The sequence below is a fragment of the Mastigoproctus giganteus genome, chromosome 3, assembly GCF_048544385.1.
Source record: "Mastigoproctus giganteus isolate SK-2022 chromosome 3, ASM4854438v1, whole genome shotgun sequence".
In the NCBI taxonomy this organism is placed as follows: domain Eukaryota; kingdom Metazoa; phylum Arthropoda; class Arachnida; order Uropygi; family Thelyphonidae; genus Mastigoproctus; species Mastigoproctus giganteus.
The window spans coordinates 136,135,128-136,151,156 of NC_143577.1; the positions used below are offsets into that span (position 1 = coordinate 136,135,128).

General features: G+C 42.1%; 1 protein-coding gene across 4 annotated transcripts in view; it reads right to left on the minus strand.

Annotated features, from left to right (window-relative positions):
* Positions 1-16,029, minus strand: part of rols (zinc-RING finger and ankyrin repeat domain-containing protein rolling pebbles) — a 428,429-nt gene that overhangs the window by 204,022 nt on the left and 208,378 nt on the right. For all 4 annotated transcript variants that reach the window (XM_090369443.1, XM_090369444.1, XM_090369445.1 and 1 more), the window contains 2 exons: positions 13,190-13,354; positions 13,002-13,100 (listed from right to left, as the gene is read on the minus strand). In XM_090369443.1, coding sequence (XP_090225569.1) covers positions 13,002-13,100; positions 13,190-13,354 — 264 coding nt within the window. The remainder of the gene's footprint in view (positions 1-13,001; positions 13,101-13,189; positions 13,355-16,029) is intronic.

Genomic DNA, 16,029 nt, shown 5'->3' on the forward strand with positions numbered 1-16,029 from the left:
TGAAAAGCTGCGGATATATCAAGGAAGATAATATTGAGCTGTTCCTTATTGTTAAGTGCTTTCTGCATCCGGAAAAAGAATCTTAATGAGATTTGTGACAGTTGATCTTCCTGTTAAACCAGAATGCAGGTTCAGAGGTCGATGCCCGAAGCAGTGTTGGCAGAAAGGTCTTCGCAAAAATATTCAGGAGGGTGCACCTTATGGCTTTTGGTCTGTAGTCTTTGGCATTTTTTGGTTTATATATTTTGGGAATGGGTCTGACAATGCAGCTGTTCCATAAACAGGAGAGAATATGTTTTTGAAGGGTTTCATTGAATGAGTGATGCAAGACCTCAATAATGTAAGGGCTCCTGATTTTGACAATGAATTTTGGAAGTTATCAGGACCAAAACTTGCTTTATTAGGAAGTTCATTTATGGATTTCATTAAGTTTTTTTGTAACTATAATGACTGATATTCATCTTTATACAGGGTCATGGTTTCCCCACCCCGTTTTGCAGATATTCCAGTGCCTACACATTTATATCTAAGCGGATTAGCAAGAATATTTAGTTGTCTGATATTACGTAACCACGTTTCAACTAGGTAAATGTAGTCAAAGTCAGTCATAATCGTGCAGATTTGTAGCACAGGAAGCTTGTTGGATGCTTTGAACTATCTGGAGAAACTCCTTACACTGCCTATACCCTGCCTAAGAGAGAGGGAGGAGTTATTTGCTACTGTGATGTTTCAGATGGGTTATTTGATCTCGATGTGTTCGTCCGTCTATACCTGTATGGTTTTACCAGTGACCCTGTCGGCCAGTCCTGGAAATTCAGTAGCAATCGAGGACTGTCCCCTTCGGCTCGTGACAACAAATGAAGAATAAGCAGGATGCCTTGTTTTTAATTGTTTAACTTGTATCGTTAATCCGAACTCAGTTTTACACATTTCTTTGATATTACTGGGCTGCGTTGTAGGTCCTAATCTTGTGATAAAGATCTTCTCTAGGAACAGCAGTAATATTATAGGGACACGATTGTGTAATATTACAGCTGTTCCTTCTCTAGGAACAGCTGTAATATTATATTTGGCCCTGAGTATTCAAATCTTGGTCGGGTAAGCCAGGAACGTCAGTATCGGGACCAATGCTATTGGAAAAGCAAGGTGCTGTAACCTGCCAGAGATCTTTACCAGCAGTGTGGGTCCCATACAAGGTGGTGCCACTTTTTTAATACTATTGGAACTAGAGTCCTGGAGTCTGCAGGGCTTTTCGCTATCTTGTTTTTCTCTTTTAAGCTTTTGCTGATGCGGTGGTTCAGCAATGATTTAGGATTTTGCTGATGCGGTGGTTCAGCGGCGATTTAAATAAAAGCAGATTAAAGGGAATATGATGATGGGTCATGATGAATCTCTCTGAACATGAGTGGCATGGAGCTTCAAAGGAAGGAGACGTCTGATAGCTGTCCGCATCATCTTCCTGTGTAATAAGAGAGGCTCTTGAATTTGCCAAACCGCAGGACCAAGAACTGGCTTTGTTTTTTGTGGTGAGAGTGCAATCGACCTCACGACGCAGGTAGCAAACCACTTCTTTGCTTACCATCAAACCTGGTTGCTCAGCGGACGAAGGGAGGCCTGTAGTCCTGATCCATCATGCAGGTGTTATTTTTCATGCTATCAATCTTCTCCATCAGTTGCTTAATATTGTGAAGGATTTTGAGATTTTCCTCTATAATAGGTTGCTCTCTTCTTGCATACCGTAAATGAATTTACAAATGTGAAGTAGTTCGTCAGAGAAGTTTGCAGAGATCTCAGGCACTTATCTGTTGTAAGATAGACTCCATGGACTCACTGAGCATCTTTGTGAGCTCATTTTTGGTCACTGAAGCTACACCTGAAATATCAGCGTGCTGCTTTCTGGCGGATTCAGTATTCCATGCCAACAATTTTTCTGAGCAGGCATCACAACCTAGGATGTCTTGGATCGAGTCTTCCAATACGAGGGAGTTGTTTTAGTTCTCAACCATGCGGAATCGGGGGAGGGGGATTTCCGTTACTTTGGATAACATTTGCTCTGTAATTCAAAGGTTTTCACCAGCACCTACCAGAACAGTTGATTTTCCCGAGCTCTCTTGTTGTTTACCACACGAAAGACAAATAAATTTTTTTTTTTTTTTTTCGTTGCTTTGCTAAGTTATATACCTTTTAGAGCAGCGTTTCTTAAATGGGGTCTGTAGACCAGTTCCAGCGGGTCCGCGAAACGGTGTTCGACCACACACACATATATATATATATACACAAACACACACACACACCTCATACATTGGGGCAGCCATCGCTTCAAAGAGCATGTGTCTGTTCCCAAATGCTTCCGTTGCTGTCGATTTGGACACACGACGCACACCTGTGCCCAGACAGAGCCTACTTGCGGCCACTGTGCAGACAAAGGCCATGAATTTGGCACCTGCCCTAAAAAAGATGATCCGCCCACCTGTGTAAACTGTAAATCACAGAAGATGCCAGCGGACCACTCACTCAGGAACAATCAGTGTCCCATCTACATCAAAGCTAAGGGTGCATACCAAATGAGGATTGATTATGGACGCACGCCTTAGACCTTTTAACCTAGACAGGGTAAACTTCGCGCAGCTAAACGCACAGCGATCTAAGGCCGTGGCCGGACAACTCACCAAGAAAGCGAATGAACAGAACCTCGACATCCTACTTATCCAAGAGCCTTATGTGCACAGCCGGGGGATGAGAGGTATCCCCTATCCTACAAAATAGTTCAGGATAATAGAGACAACCCCTGGGCTTGCATCCTGGTTAGAAACCCTAGTGTCACTGTAACCATGATTTCCAGCTACTGTACATCCTGGGCCGCATGTGCCCATATTATAACCCCGCTCGGCGAACTCTATGCAGTCTCACTGTACTGCCGCCCAGGGGGAGATATCCTCCCAGCTACCAGGTACCTGCAGAGTTTACTCACAGAATTCCAGAATGCCAGGATCGTCGTGGGAGCGGATGTGAATTGTCGATCCCCGGCGTGGTTCAGCCAAACCCGAGGGCATCACAGCGCCACAAATGGACAACACCTAGAGGAGTTCCTGGCAAACAGTACCTTCACTATACTCAATCAGCCAAATAACCCCACCACCTTTTCCAGCACAATGTGGGAAGCCACAATTGACATTACACTCGCCTCAAGGTCTCTGGCTGGTCACCTCTCGGGATGGATGGTCAGGGAAAGCTGGACCACATCGGACCACAGGGTCATAACCTTCACTCTTCAACGCACCATAGACAGACAACAACCAACCCGACAAAACCAACATAGATACGCCATACAGAAGGCAGACTGGTCTCTCTTCCAGACTACCTTAAGAAAAGCAGTACAAACCCTCCAAATAGAGGGGCTGAGCCCGGACCAGCACCAAACCGCCGTGGTGGATCTCATCACTGCCGCTGCAAACTGCTCAATTAAAAGGAAAACCCCAACTCCAGGGGCCGTCCCCTGGTGGTCCCCGGAACTACAACAGCTCAGACGCGAGGTGAACACAAGGAGAAGACTATTCCAGAGAGCACGACTTTCCTGGCCAGCAGCAGAAATAGACCAATCCGCGACCACTATCGCACCACAAGAAATGAGTACACGGCTCTAATCCGACTCAGAAAACAGCGCTCATGGGAGCAACTTGTTTCTACAACCGGAAACGAGCACCCCCTGAGCGGTTGTCTACAGAATAACGACAAACAAACTCCCCAGGGGAGAAGTCATCCCTGCAACAAAGACGCCGCTAGGCACTTATACCAAGACCTGGCAGGATAATGTCAACAACATCCTGGACAGCATGTTTCCTGGCCTGGACATATTACTCCCACTACACCAGAACAGCAAAAATTATGTCAAGACAATGATACCTATACTACCACCAATAAGGAAGAACCACTTACCATCACCGAACTTCATACTGCTGCAGCAAAACTGCGCAACAAGAAATCACCGGGTATCGACTTACTGGAGCCTGAAATCGTCAAGAAGACCATCGAGACAATTCCAGAGGTAATACTCACCCTCTTTAATCACTGCCTTAATGAGGGATGCTTTCCACAAGCTTGGAGGACTGCCAAATTGCGCTTAATCCTGAAAAGTCCAAACAAGCAACAGGACCTTCCGGAGTCATACCGACCAATAGCCCTTCTCTCTGTACTAAGTAATCTCTTTGAACACCTCCTCAAAGTTAGAATCGAAAATTGCTACATGGCTGCAGGCCTACAATCACAGAATCAATTTGGCTTTAGGAGGGGCTGCTCCACTCTGGATGCCTTGGAAAACATTACCAGAGCTGCTGAAACAACAAACGATAAATATCTACTTGTAATCGCAATAGATTTTGCCGGGGCATTTGACACCTTGTGGTGGCCAAGCGTCCTCGGCAGGCTCCGGAAGGCCAACATCCCGGCCAACCTATACCAATGCGTCAAAACATATTTTGACAACAGAATGGTTGTTGTAGAAACTCCATATCATTCTATTTCCAGACAGATCTTCAGAGGCTGCCCACAGGGCTCAATCTTGGGCCCGCTCTTTTGGAACATGGTTCTCGACGGTTTTCTAAATCTAGACCTAGGTCGTGTGGCAACTCAGGCATACGCGGACGACCTGACCCTGGTACTGCGAGAGGACAGCAGAGCCAGGCTAGAAACTTCTGCTACTCGCGCCATTGACACCCTACAGAAGTGGACCGACGAAAACAATCTCCGCATATCCTCAACCAAGACCAGCTCAATACTGTTAAAAGGTAACCTGGACATCAGGAGACCACCACAAATCCGCATCCAAGGAACTACAATTAAGCTGACAAAGGAACTAAAACACCTCGGGGTTGTCTTAGATAATAACCTCTCATTCACCCCTCATCTGACCTACATACAGAAAAAGATCAGAAGATACTCTGCTCTGTTCATGAGGGTCTCCCGCAAGGATTGGGGCCTGCCGAGGAGAACCCTCAAGCTATTCTATAAAGCCGTATTCCTGCCTGCCATAGCGTATGCCGCTGGCGTGTGGTACCGGAAGGCTACCACGGCCGTCAACAGAAGAAAACTGGACACCACGCAACGGTATATATTACTTATAATAACAAGAGCCTGCAATACTGTAAGCACACACGCCCTCCAGGCCCTGACAGGGACTCTTCCCCTAGACCTTGAAATAGTCTTCCGCGGCCTAATATATCAACTCTCCAAGGGACGTGAGGCTAACCATCTGAACTTCACTTTGGACCCTGAAACTGACCACAAATTGGAACGCAAACGTCTCCTCACACATCTCAACCAGAGCTGGCAAACCCGCTGGCAGACATCAACCAAAGGTGAAATAACTAAAAAAATTTATTCCTGATCTACAACTGGTGTACCCAAACTATCCACCTTGGCTTTCTCCTGGACTACTCGCCACCTACCTGTTGACCGGCCATGGCGCCATAAGAGGAAAACTCCATGGATTCGGATTGAGTGACACCCCCCTATGCCACTGCGGACTACGCGAGACATGGGGGCACGTGATGTACGACTGCCCACTGTACGAGGATCTCTGCTGCCGATTTATAACTACCACCCAAATAATGCTAAGAGACCAGGAATATCTGATACTAACTGAAAAAGATACTTATAGTGCCTACACTCAATATGCGCAAGGCCTCTTCACAAGAAGGCGGACTCTCCCGCATTCACCACCACAACAACAACCATGAAATGATATGTGGACCTCCTTCGGACAGGACACAGTCTCACGAGTGACTTTCTATTCAGCTGAATTCCAACCAGCCCAATGAGACCGCAGAGCTTTCTGCATATGCCAGCCATAATGGCAATCGGTGCCGGCGCTCTTGCTGGACCCATCTTTCTTTCCCCCTCCCTCGGCGGTAGGGGAGGAGACAGGAGGTTTTTCCCTCCTGCCTTCTCCCCTACTCGCCAACCCAGATTTCCTCCTGGTGGGGCATGGGCATGCCCCACTGACTTATAATGGGGTCGCCTCCTCTATCGACCCCATTTCTTCTGTCTTTCTCCCCCCATTCTTCAGTCTCCTCTCCCTCTCTACCTGCTCGCCAGCGTATATCCCACAGGTCAAAATTTAATAGCTCCAAATTAAGTTCGCTCACATTTCGGTCTTTCAATCTAGCGATCAACCCACGCAAACGTTTTTTTTTTTTTTTTTTTTTTTTTAAGGTCCTTGCCACTGAAATCTCAGGAAACTAGGTGGCAGGGCCTGCCAGAGTAAATAACTGTAATACTAGTGTACCTGGTCTGCCTCCACGGGGCGAAGTGTGGGCAACGTCGGGCCTCAGCTGGAGTCCGGCGGCTAAATGGCCAGAAGAACAACGGTACACAACATCACACACCTCAAGATCCATATACTTTTAAATCTCTGGCCTTACAGTGAACTGTATCACACCACAATGTAAACTACGCGGAGATGGGGGAAACCCCTGGTGCCGTTTGACCCTAAACACACTTTACACTTCACTTTACACACACACTGGTGTGCAAAACTTAAGGACCAGTCAGGTTTTCACCTATAGCTTCTCATAGGAGTGGCCTAGATATGGGAAAAGCTTAGTAAAGGAACCTCGTGAGGTACTGAAATGATAAAGGAAGCAACAACGGAAACAAACCGGTACAGAGGGACTTTATTCAAAAATGGCAACATAGCACTGGCTGCCATGATAGAGATGCATCACTGCCTAAGTTGGAACAAAAGGAAGAGGTGGTCCTCAGTAGGAAATATGGCCACCCCTAATGTCGATGCAGGGTTTTCACTGCCTGTCCATACTTAGAACAATGCTGTTGATAAGTTCTTGCGGTAACATCGTCCATTCCTCTGTCAGCGCATCTTCAGCTGGTGAACATTTTCTGGTGGGTGTGGACGTGCCGCTAGACGTCTCCCCAGAGCGTCCCATATGTGTTCGATGGGATTTACTTCAGTTACTTCAGATAGCATGTAGATCGGCGGAACGGACAGGCAATCCATACGAACAATGTCCTCACTTTCCAAAAGCATATCAACAGCTGCAGTGCGATGGGGTGTGGTTATAATCCATAAACACGAACTCGGGGCAAATGGCACCTCGGAAAAAAAGCACGTGAAGAAGGATTACCTCAGTACAGTAGCGTGCACCGGTTACAGTACCGCCTTCCGGTATCTGGAGTGGTGTACGTACATCAAAGATAGCGCCTCCCCAGACGAGAACACCTTGACCGACATATCGATCCATTTCAGTGATGTTTGCGGGGTGATACTGTGTGCCAATCTCTCGCCAAAATTAGCTGACGTCCAGAATCGCTGCTGAGACTGGATCTACTCTCATCAGTAAAGAGTACCATACTCCATTGCGCTGCTGTCCAGTCCTTGTGTTCGATGCGCTACTGTAAACGGTGTCTCCGGTGGGCAGACGTTAAAGGGACACAGCTAACTGGCCTTCGGGCAAACAGTCCACCTTTGTGGAGTCGCCTGGCCACAGTAAACTGCGATATCCTGCGTCCTGTGTAGCTGGTTTGCAATGGATCCTGCTGTCTGGTGTCGGTTCCTCTTGGCTTGTAGGAGTATATGGCGGTCACCATTGGGGTTATTTTTCGTGGACGACCACCACTGGTCCTTCGAACAGCTGTACCTGTCGTTCTGAAGGCCGACCACGCACGTGAGACGATGCTATGGGCGATACCGAACTCTGCAGCCACAGTCCTCGCACTTAGACCTTTCTCGAGCTTCCCAATTATTATTCGACCTCGGGTAAAGTCATCCAGATGTTGTCTACTGGCCATTTCGTTGTCTGTAGCACTGTATGAAACCAACCGAACGTCTGTAACAATCGTGCTCAACATTTGGTAATTTTCACATAACTGCTGAACTGCTTTTATCTGTTTATATGAGCACTCTCATCACGATTCAAATTTTTGCATGTGCACCAGCTTTCTACTGAACGGCCACAGTTATGCAAATTTCCATGGGCTGTTTCGTTTGATTTTGTGGTTGTAACCTTTACAAATAGTGTTGGTGTGTGTGTACGGGCATTACCGAACTTTCTACAATATTTTGCATATGTATATCCTCCTGAACTCACTTTAGAAAACGTCAACAGCTAATTACTTAGATCTGGATAGTGACACACACACATGCATATGTTATATATAGAGGTTCGCAAACGTTTTTAATATTTGAAGGGGGTCCGTGAACTTTATTTTGATTTTTGGAAAGGGTCCATAGATCTCAGTAGTTTGGGAACCACTGTCTTAGAGAGACCAAAAAAAAATTACGTGCTCCAATTCTGCACCGTCCCTAACTATAAAAAAACACACATTTTTTTCTTATAATTATTAGGAAATTTTTTAAGATTATCGAGCCAACTTCTGACTTCAAATATCTTAGTTTTTCTTGCTTTCTGTAGCTATATCCTTCCCCTACATAATTACTGTTGATATTTCTTCTTCCACTGGTGCATGATATCGAAGTTCAATCGCTCTGCGCAAACTTGCATCCTTTCTCTATCGTTGTGTATCACATTTTAACACTCTAAATTCTAAAACAAAGTTGGCTTTCTAAAACAATTCTAAAACATTTTTGATGGCTTTATGATGCATTTTTGATGATAAAGCCAAATGCATTTAGCTTTATTTTACAGACACATTGTAATCCAGTACATTGGAGCAATTTGATCAACCTATCCAACAACTTTATTTTTTACGGAAATACAGTTTACCAACAACTATAGGAACTCCTACGGGAAGTCCTACCATTTGGATTATTGCCAACCTCTACCTATATACGCTATACTCACTGCCGCCAGACCTTTGTATTCGGAGATACATAGATGATTTATTATTGGGAATTGCCCCAACTTTCTACAATATTTTGCATATGTATATCCACCTGAATTCACTTTAGTAAACGTCAACAGCTAATTACTTAGATCTGGATAGTGATATTAATGTAACTCAAAGCCAACCATGAATATATTCAATAAGCGTATACTTTCAACTTTGATGTAGTCATTTTCACTCATTGACTTTCCGAAATCTCTAAAATGGTACACTCTAATATCATCTTATCATAATGTATGAGGATAGCCAACATCAGCAACAACAATGAATAACAAAACATAGCATCAGATACTTCTATTACAAACTATTGGATAATCAATTTCCACCTGCGTATCTTTAATACTGCTTCATTAAGGCCCTCTATATCATCATACATAAGAAGCTAATTAACTACCAATTTAATATCCATAATATAATTAAAACTGAACATTAGCATCCTTCAACAGCTAACAGGCTTGTACATATTGAATTATTTATACATCCAACATCTTTGGCGACTTACAGCCTAGAAACTTGTACCCACCAATTCGATGCTATGAGATATAAGCTTTGAATATAAGTATTGTGTATACTTATCATTAAAAAATTTATTAAATTTCTGTTTTAATTATCATTACTCCATAACTGACTTAAATACGTGAGTGCACTCCCATAGCTATATTAAAGGTCCTCACTAAAGGAATGAGATTTCTAACCCTGAACTGCTCGAGCCCATCTATTTACCTCGCATGTACCATATTGCGTTCCTACTCCCCTATATTTTTAATTCTTGTGAGTCATTAGTTTACCGAACACAAGATCGAGATGCTATTTTCTGCTTTATCAAACTTTTTTTTTTTTGCCTCTGCAAAGCTTAGCACCTATTAACCGCTACTTTGCCAGCGAATTAATTTTCTGGCTGTCCTGAACTGTTCGACCTCGCATATTTAATTCGATTTTTAAACATATTTTTTTTTTTTTTTTTTTTTTTTTTGTAATTTACTGACTCCAACTTTAGACACACGAGGTCGATACAGTGTACAGCATACATTAACTATCATACGGGTTTCATTTGGACTCTTAACTACATCAGTTTCAGTTTGTACTATTCTTTATATTTCTTTTTTTTTTTTACTTTTTATTTTTTTTGCATTCCGCCTCTGCTGGAAAGAAAAAAAAAGTGAGGCACCTCTGTGCGCTCACCATTACCGTGCATTAATCCCTTTAACCGCCAATTTCAACTTTCGATACCACTAACACAGTATACCAAGTGTACATTTCATGTCAGAAACAGAGGCCTACATATTGTTTTCTTTCCTACGATTTCTGTCGTTAACCCCTGAAGCCGGCATTAAGGTTATGAGTTATACACTGATATGTACTTTCTTAATTTTCACACACTTTCGTGTTTTTCGTAGCTGTAATCGCCATACCTCCAGGTTGTGTCAAAAGCCTTTACAATATCCAAACTTACCATTATAAGGTGTTCATTTTTCACATAAGCATTACGGATGTTAGTCTCTGCTTTCACCATGAGATCCAAAGTGGATCTATTTTGTTAGAATCCAAATTGATTATTGTTAAGCAGCTTTTGAGTTCCAAGAACCCAGGTAAGTCATCTGTGTATCATCCTTTCTAGAGTTTTACCTAGACAACTGGTGAGGGATTTTGGTCGGTAATTTTGTGTGAGCGATTGAACCTTTCCTGGTTTGGGAAAGGCTAAAATAACGGAGTGATGCCAGGTAGAGGGATATGTACTGTCAAGAAAGATCCAATTGCAGACAAAAGCAAACAGGTTCGTATTTGCGCATTAGCATTTTGACATCCTACATATTTCGTCGGAATCCACGACAATTCCATTGCAATAATTTTGCCATAATTAGTGGAACCGTTGGCTGGCTTCCGAAGTGAAGCAAGTTTTGTTTGGCCCGCTTTGGATTTTACTCTGCCTTTGGGAAATTGAGGGCGCCCAATATCCATTTCTTCCTCAGGATGAAGATCCAGAATAGATTCTTTCACACTTTCCTCTTCTTCATTTACCTCCATTTCCTCCTGAACCTCACTAATAACAGGCGGGGTTTTAGTTGGAGGAAATTTTTCTTTAGGTGCTACTTCCTTGGTTGGTACTGAGATGGGAGTAGCGACTGCTTTATCTTGCTGTGTTTGTGTCAACAAGTATTAGGCTTGGAGCGTAAAATAATCACGTGACGAGGCTGAAATATCAGTTTGTGTTGAAATAGAAACCTTCCTCAAAACTGCCTTTGCATAAGATTTTCCACTACTTACTGATGTTACCTGTTTCTTTGCTTCCGCATATGGGATATTCTGTTCCGTCTTGATTTTTTGAATTTGTTTTTCTTCTTTCCATCTTTGGCATGCTCTTGAATATGCAAGGTGTTCACCGCCACAATTAAAACATGATGGTTTCGAGGCAGAAAATTCCTTTGTGTCATGTTCTTTAGCTCCACAGCAGGCACAAGCAGGTGATCAACGGCATGTCATCTGAGATTGGCCATATTTTTGACATCTGAAACATCGCAACGGGTTCGGAATGTACATCCTTACAGGACAGTTCAGATAACCAGCTTTGATGGAAGTATGCGATTTAGGAGTGTTAAATGTAAGGATAAGAACCCTAGTTGGGACTAGTTTTTCCCTCCTTACACATAAATATCCTCTTAACGGCTTTCAATCCTTGATCTCTCAGTTCGGTGCATATGGCCTCTTCAGATGTTTCAAGGAGATCCCACTCGGCAATTACACCACGCGATGTATTCAATGTGATATCTTAATTAGAATGCCACCAAGAGATGTTATTTGGAGAAGCAATTCTGAATAGCGCACTGAGGAAGGTCACCCGATCTAAGTCGTTTTACCGATTTCGGGGACCCTGCAAGCCCTTCAAGACCCTTCTGAATGAGTAAGGGCAACATTTTACCTATTTCCTTTTCACCGGTAGAATGTATGAAAAGGAATCTAGGTACAAGGGGTGGTGCAGCTTCGGTTCGGTGTTTCTTTTTGATGTTATATTCTCTTCATCAATATGAGGTAGGGACCTCGTAGAGGCCCCAGAGGGGTATGAAAGATTTAAATTACTAATAGGAGTAAAGAGAAAGTTTCCGATGCCCTTAGTACCTCATCCACCAAGGAGCCCAACGACGGGACGCCCACTCGTGAACTAGCAGGTACTGCATACACGAATGGGACGCCAAGTTCGCTTAGGAGCACCATACCCACTTTTCAAATAAGCCTTGATCCAGTCCCAGGACGAAAGGGAGGGAGACTTACTGGAACGCAGTTGATCCTAGCAGTAAGAACCACCCGCCGATTGATCCCAGTCGGGCCGGTCCGGGACCACCCGTCTTGTCGAATCAGGGACCAAAGTGGTGCATTACGGCTGGGCCCGTCATCCACCAGGTTACCCCTTTCCGAGTTTACAAAGGTCGCGGCGCACTGTTGCACACGCTGGATTCCAATGATGTAACCCTGAAACCAAGGTATGGGCGTTAGATCCCAGTGATGCTAATCTGGAAGGCCAGCAGCATCACTGGGAGGCCTCCTCGCCACGTACAGGTGCCCACGTCAAGGGGCTGTGTGGAGAGGACAACGATCCTACCGACAGTGCTGCTACCCACGAGAGCCAATACATGTGTTAGAAGAAATGTGCAAAGCAAATAAGTAGGCTTTATCTTTAGCTGAGGAAGCAATTGAACCATCAGATTTTAACAGTGGTGGGAGATAGAAGAGGGACCAAAGTTGCAGCCAATAGTTTTTGTCAGGAGACCAGAATGCGCTATACTACCATTGGACGAGAAGAAAGTTTCCTACTTTAAGCTCATTAAAAATCTAGTTTGATTGATTAATATCTGCACTAAATTGATGCGAACTTTATTGTAATCATAAAATGAAGCCGATGTTTGCATGCAACATCTTGGAAAAGCACTCTTGAACAGCCATGATGTACCGTTAAATAAATTTCCCATTTACTTCTGAAGTAACTTAAACAAATTCACAAATCTGTAGCACAAAATATTTCCACATTAATCTCATTTTGAACAAATATCTTACTAGAATTCGGTATTAAAAAGCACCTTAAATTATACAGCAACAGTAACTTAAGTGTTAATTCTAGAAAGTGAATATAGATGGCATCGCGTACTTACCTCTATTTTCAGCAGTTACTATTCGGCTGAAAGCCGTTCCGCGAAGAGATCGACGCCCAAAATATTTCTTTGAAAATGGATTCAAGTCATCATTTCCTCCTATTCGAGTATAAAATTTAGTTCTCAATGAAATAATCCTATTTAAGTTAAAATTTAGAGCAACTCATACGCACACTTTAAAGACTTACTCGACAATACTTGCCGGCGGAATGAAGTCGCTATAGGACTTGTAGAGGAACTATGACCTGTACTGGTACTGGTACTCATCAAAGAAGTTACGCTATCTGAGCTACGATCACGACTTGCTGCTCTTCTTCCATCAGGAGGGGGCAAAGCTTCTATATCAGAAGAGCCTAAAAATCAATATAAATAAATAATAATAATATATATATATATATATATATATAATGAGTGTCACAAATGAAAGTAAAATTAAATAAAAATAAAAATAAATATAGATGGAGAAGTTATTAAGCACAAAATGCCGAGCCTAGTTGAAGAATAAAAAGAGAGAAAGAATGTTAAGAACCTATATAAAAAAAAAAAAAAAAAAATCATTAAGTAGAATTAAATCTGAATTAATGGCGAATTAACAGGCTAATCATATGTACAAAAGCTGAAAGAAAAAGCGGGGAGGGTAATAGAGATAAAAATATTTATATACATAAAAATTTATTTATATACATGTATCCTGTTTTGCTGCTTGGCGCATTCAGGTACACGTACTGTTTTTCCAATTTTTTTTTTTTTTTTTTTCACTTCTTCATTTTTTCCTTCCACTTCTTCGTTTTCATATTTCATATATATATATATATAATAATATATATATATTACTTATAAGATTTTTTTTCTGAATCACCAGAATTGTCTAGCAAGACGACAATATAGTGCTCTCTGTTTCCTAACAAAAAATTTCATGTTAGAAACAGAGGACAAGTTTTTGTCGAATTAATTTTTTCCCTTCTTCCTTACTTTTTACTTGTCTTATTTCTACAACTTCTCTTATCTCTACTACTTTTATTTGCATACTTATTATACGATTATGATCGTGAGTTCCTTTCTGGCTATCACTTACCTTGGCCCATAATCAACTTTCGTTTTCATACTCATTATCACATTAATCTTACAATATACGAGGAGTTTTCGAAAAGTAAGGTAAAATTTTTTCTGTTGATTATGTTTAATACACGAAGATAAAACAATTACATACCAAGAATAACACACCAAGAAATAAATGAACATGCACTACATCTCCACAAAGTCTCCAGTTTTACTGATGCACTTGTCCCAACGATGGATCACTTTATTAATACCAGTACTGAAGAAGTCCGTGCCCACACGCAGTAGCCAACATTGCACCGCCTGATGAACTTCTTCATCCGTGGAGAAATGCTTTCCTGAAAGGTGTTTTTTCAGAGGGGCGAACAAATGGAAGTCTGAAGGCGCTAAGTCTCTGCTAGGGGGGGATGTGAAAGAGTTTTCCAACGATTACGGCGCAACCACTCATGAGTGGTGTGGGCGTGTGTGTGGAGTTCTGTTGTCGTAAAACAAAATCACTCCGCTTGTCAGGAGTTCTGGTTGTTTGCGTCGAACGTTGGCTTTCAGTTTTTCCAACGTTGCCCAGTAAAGCTGTGCATTGATTGTTCCTCCCTTCGGCAAGAAATCCACCAACAGAACGCCTTGGAGATCCCAGGACACTGTGGCCATGATGTCAATCTTCAATGTCAACACATGCCACTTTAAATTCATTGCACCAAAAATATACCTACTTCTCTGTCATCATCTTTTCGCCATACACAGCAAACAGTTCACAGTGAATGTCACTTGGTGAAGACCCTTTTGCTTGCAAAAAGCGAATAACTTCACGAACACCTGTTTTGGACCACACTCGCATGGTAGTCGCCATTTTGCAACTGGAATCTGTTGTGAGGCGACAGTACCACAACACTGTACTAGCGGTCTTTTGAACGTTATTAACGGATCTATCTGTCCAGGCGTTTCATCTCATTCCCTTTCACCATTATTAAGAAGAAAAAGTGTTACCTTACTTCTCGGAAACTCCTCGTGTATGTATATATATATATATATATATATATATATATATATATATATATATGAGGAGTTTCTTTTTTTTTTTTTTTTTATTCAGCTGGTCTACTGATCGCATACAGTAATTTGGAAAATTATTTAACTTAATGTATAAATATACGGTTAATGTTATTGCTGTTGTATACATTAGTCATTACACATGCATAAAATATGATATGAAGTGTAATTTTTAGATTGCCGCATATTACTGGAATTCTCCGACATCAGATAAATTGTTCATTTCTGTTAGTCATGGTGCTGACTAACGCTCATCAGCATCATCATCATTATCACGAGAAATATTCAATCCACTGCAGCATTAAGGCCTCTCCAGCAATTTCCAGTTCCATTTGTTTTGTGCAATGGCCATACATTTACCATCCATGAACTCTTGAATTTTATTTGTCCATTCTTCAGAAAAGCATTTCGAATATTTGTCTGTTTTTATCATTGAAGTACACAGATGATCTATTTTTAAGAAACGGATACTGTTTTTTGTTTAGAACATTATGGGTTTCCAAGAATCAAGTTAGTCGATTAATTATTTATCATTTCCTCCATGGTTTTCCCAAGCATCTTATTAATGCTATTTGTTAATAATATATATATATATATATATAAACTGTGCTGCCACTTTATTAGGTACACCGCTGCTGTGCACACAAATGGTTTTGCCCCTCAACGTTGCAAGTCACATAACCAAAGTTGTGGATATAAGTGCAGCAGAACAATCTTTCTAGTATCAGTTAAGCATGAAACCTTAGCAGAATGGACTTCGAACATGGCATCATGGTAGTAGGTGCAAGACGTGCTGGACAAAGCATCTCTGAAACGGCAGTTCTCCTGAACTTTTCACACACCACAGTTTCAAGGATATATCGAGAATGGTTCAAAGAAAAGAAAACATCCTCTGAACGGCACTCCTGTGGAAGCAAATCTC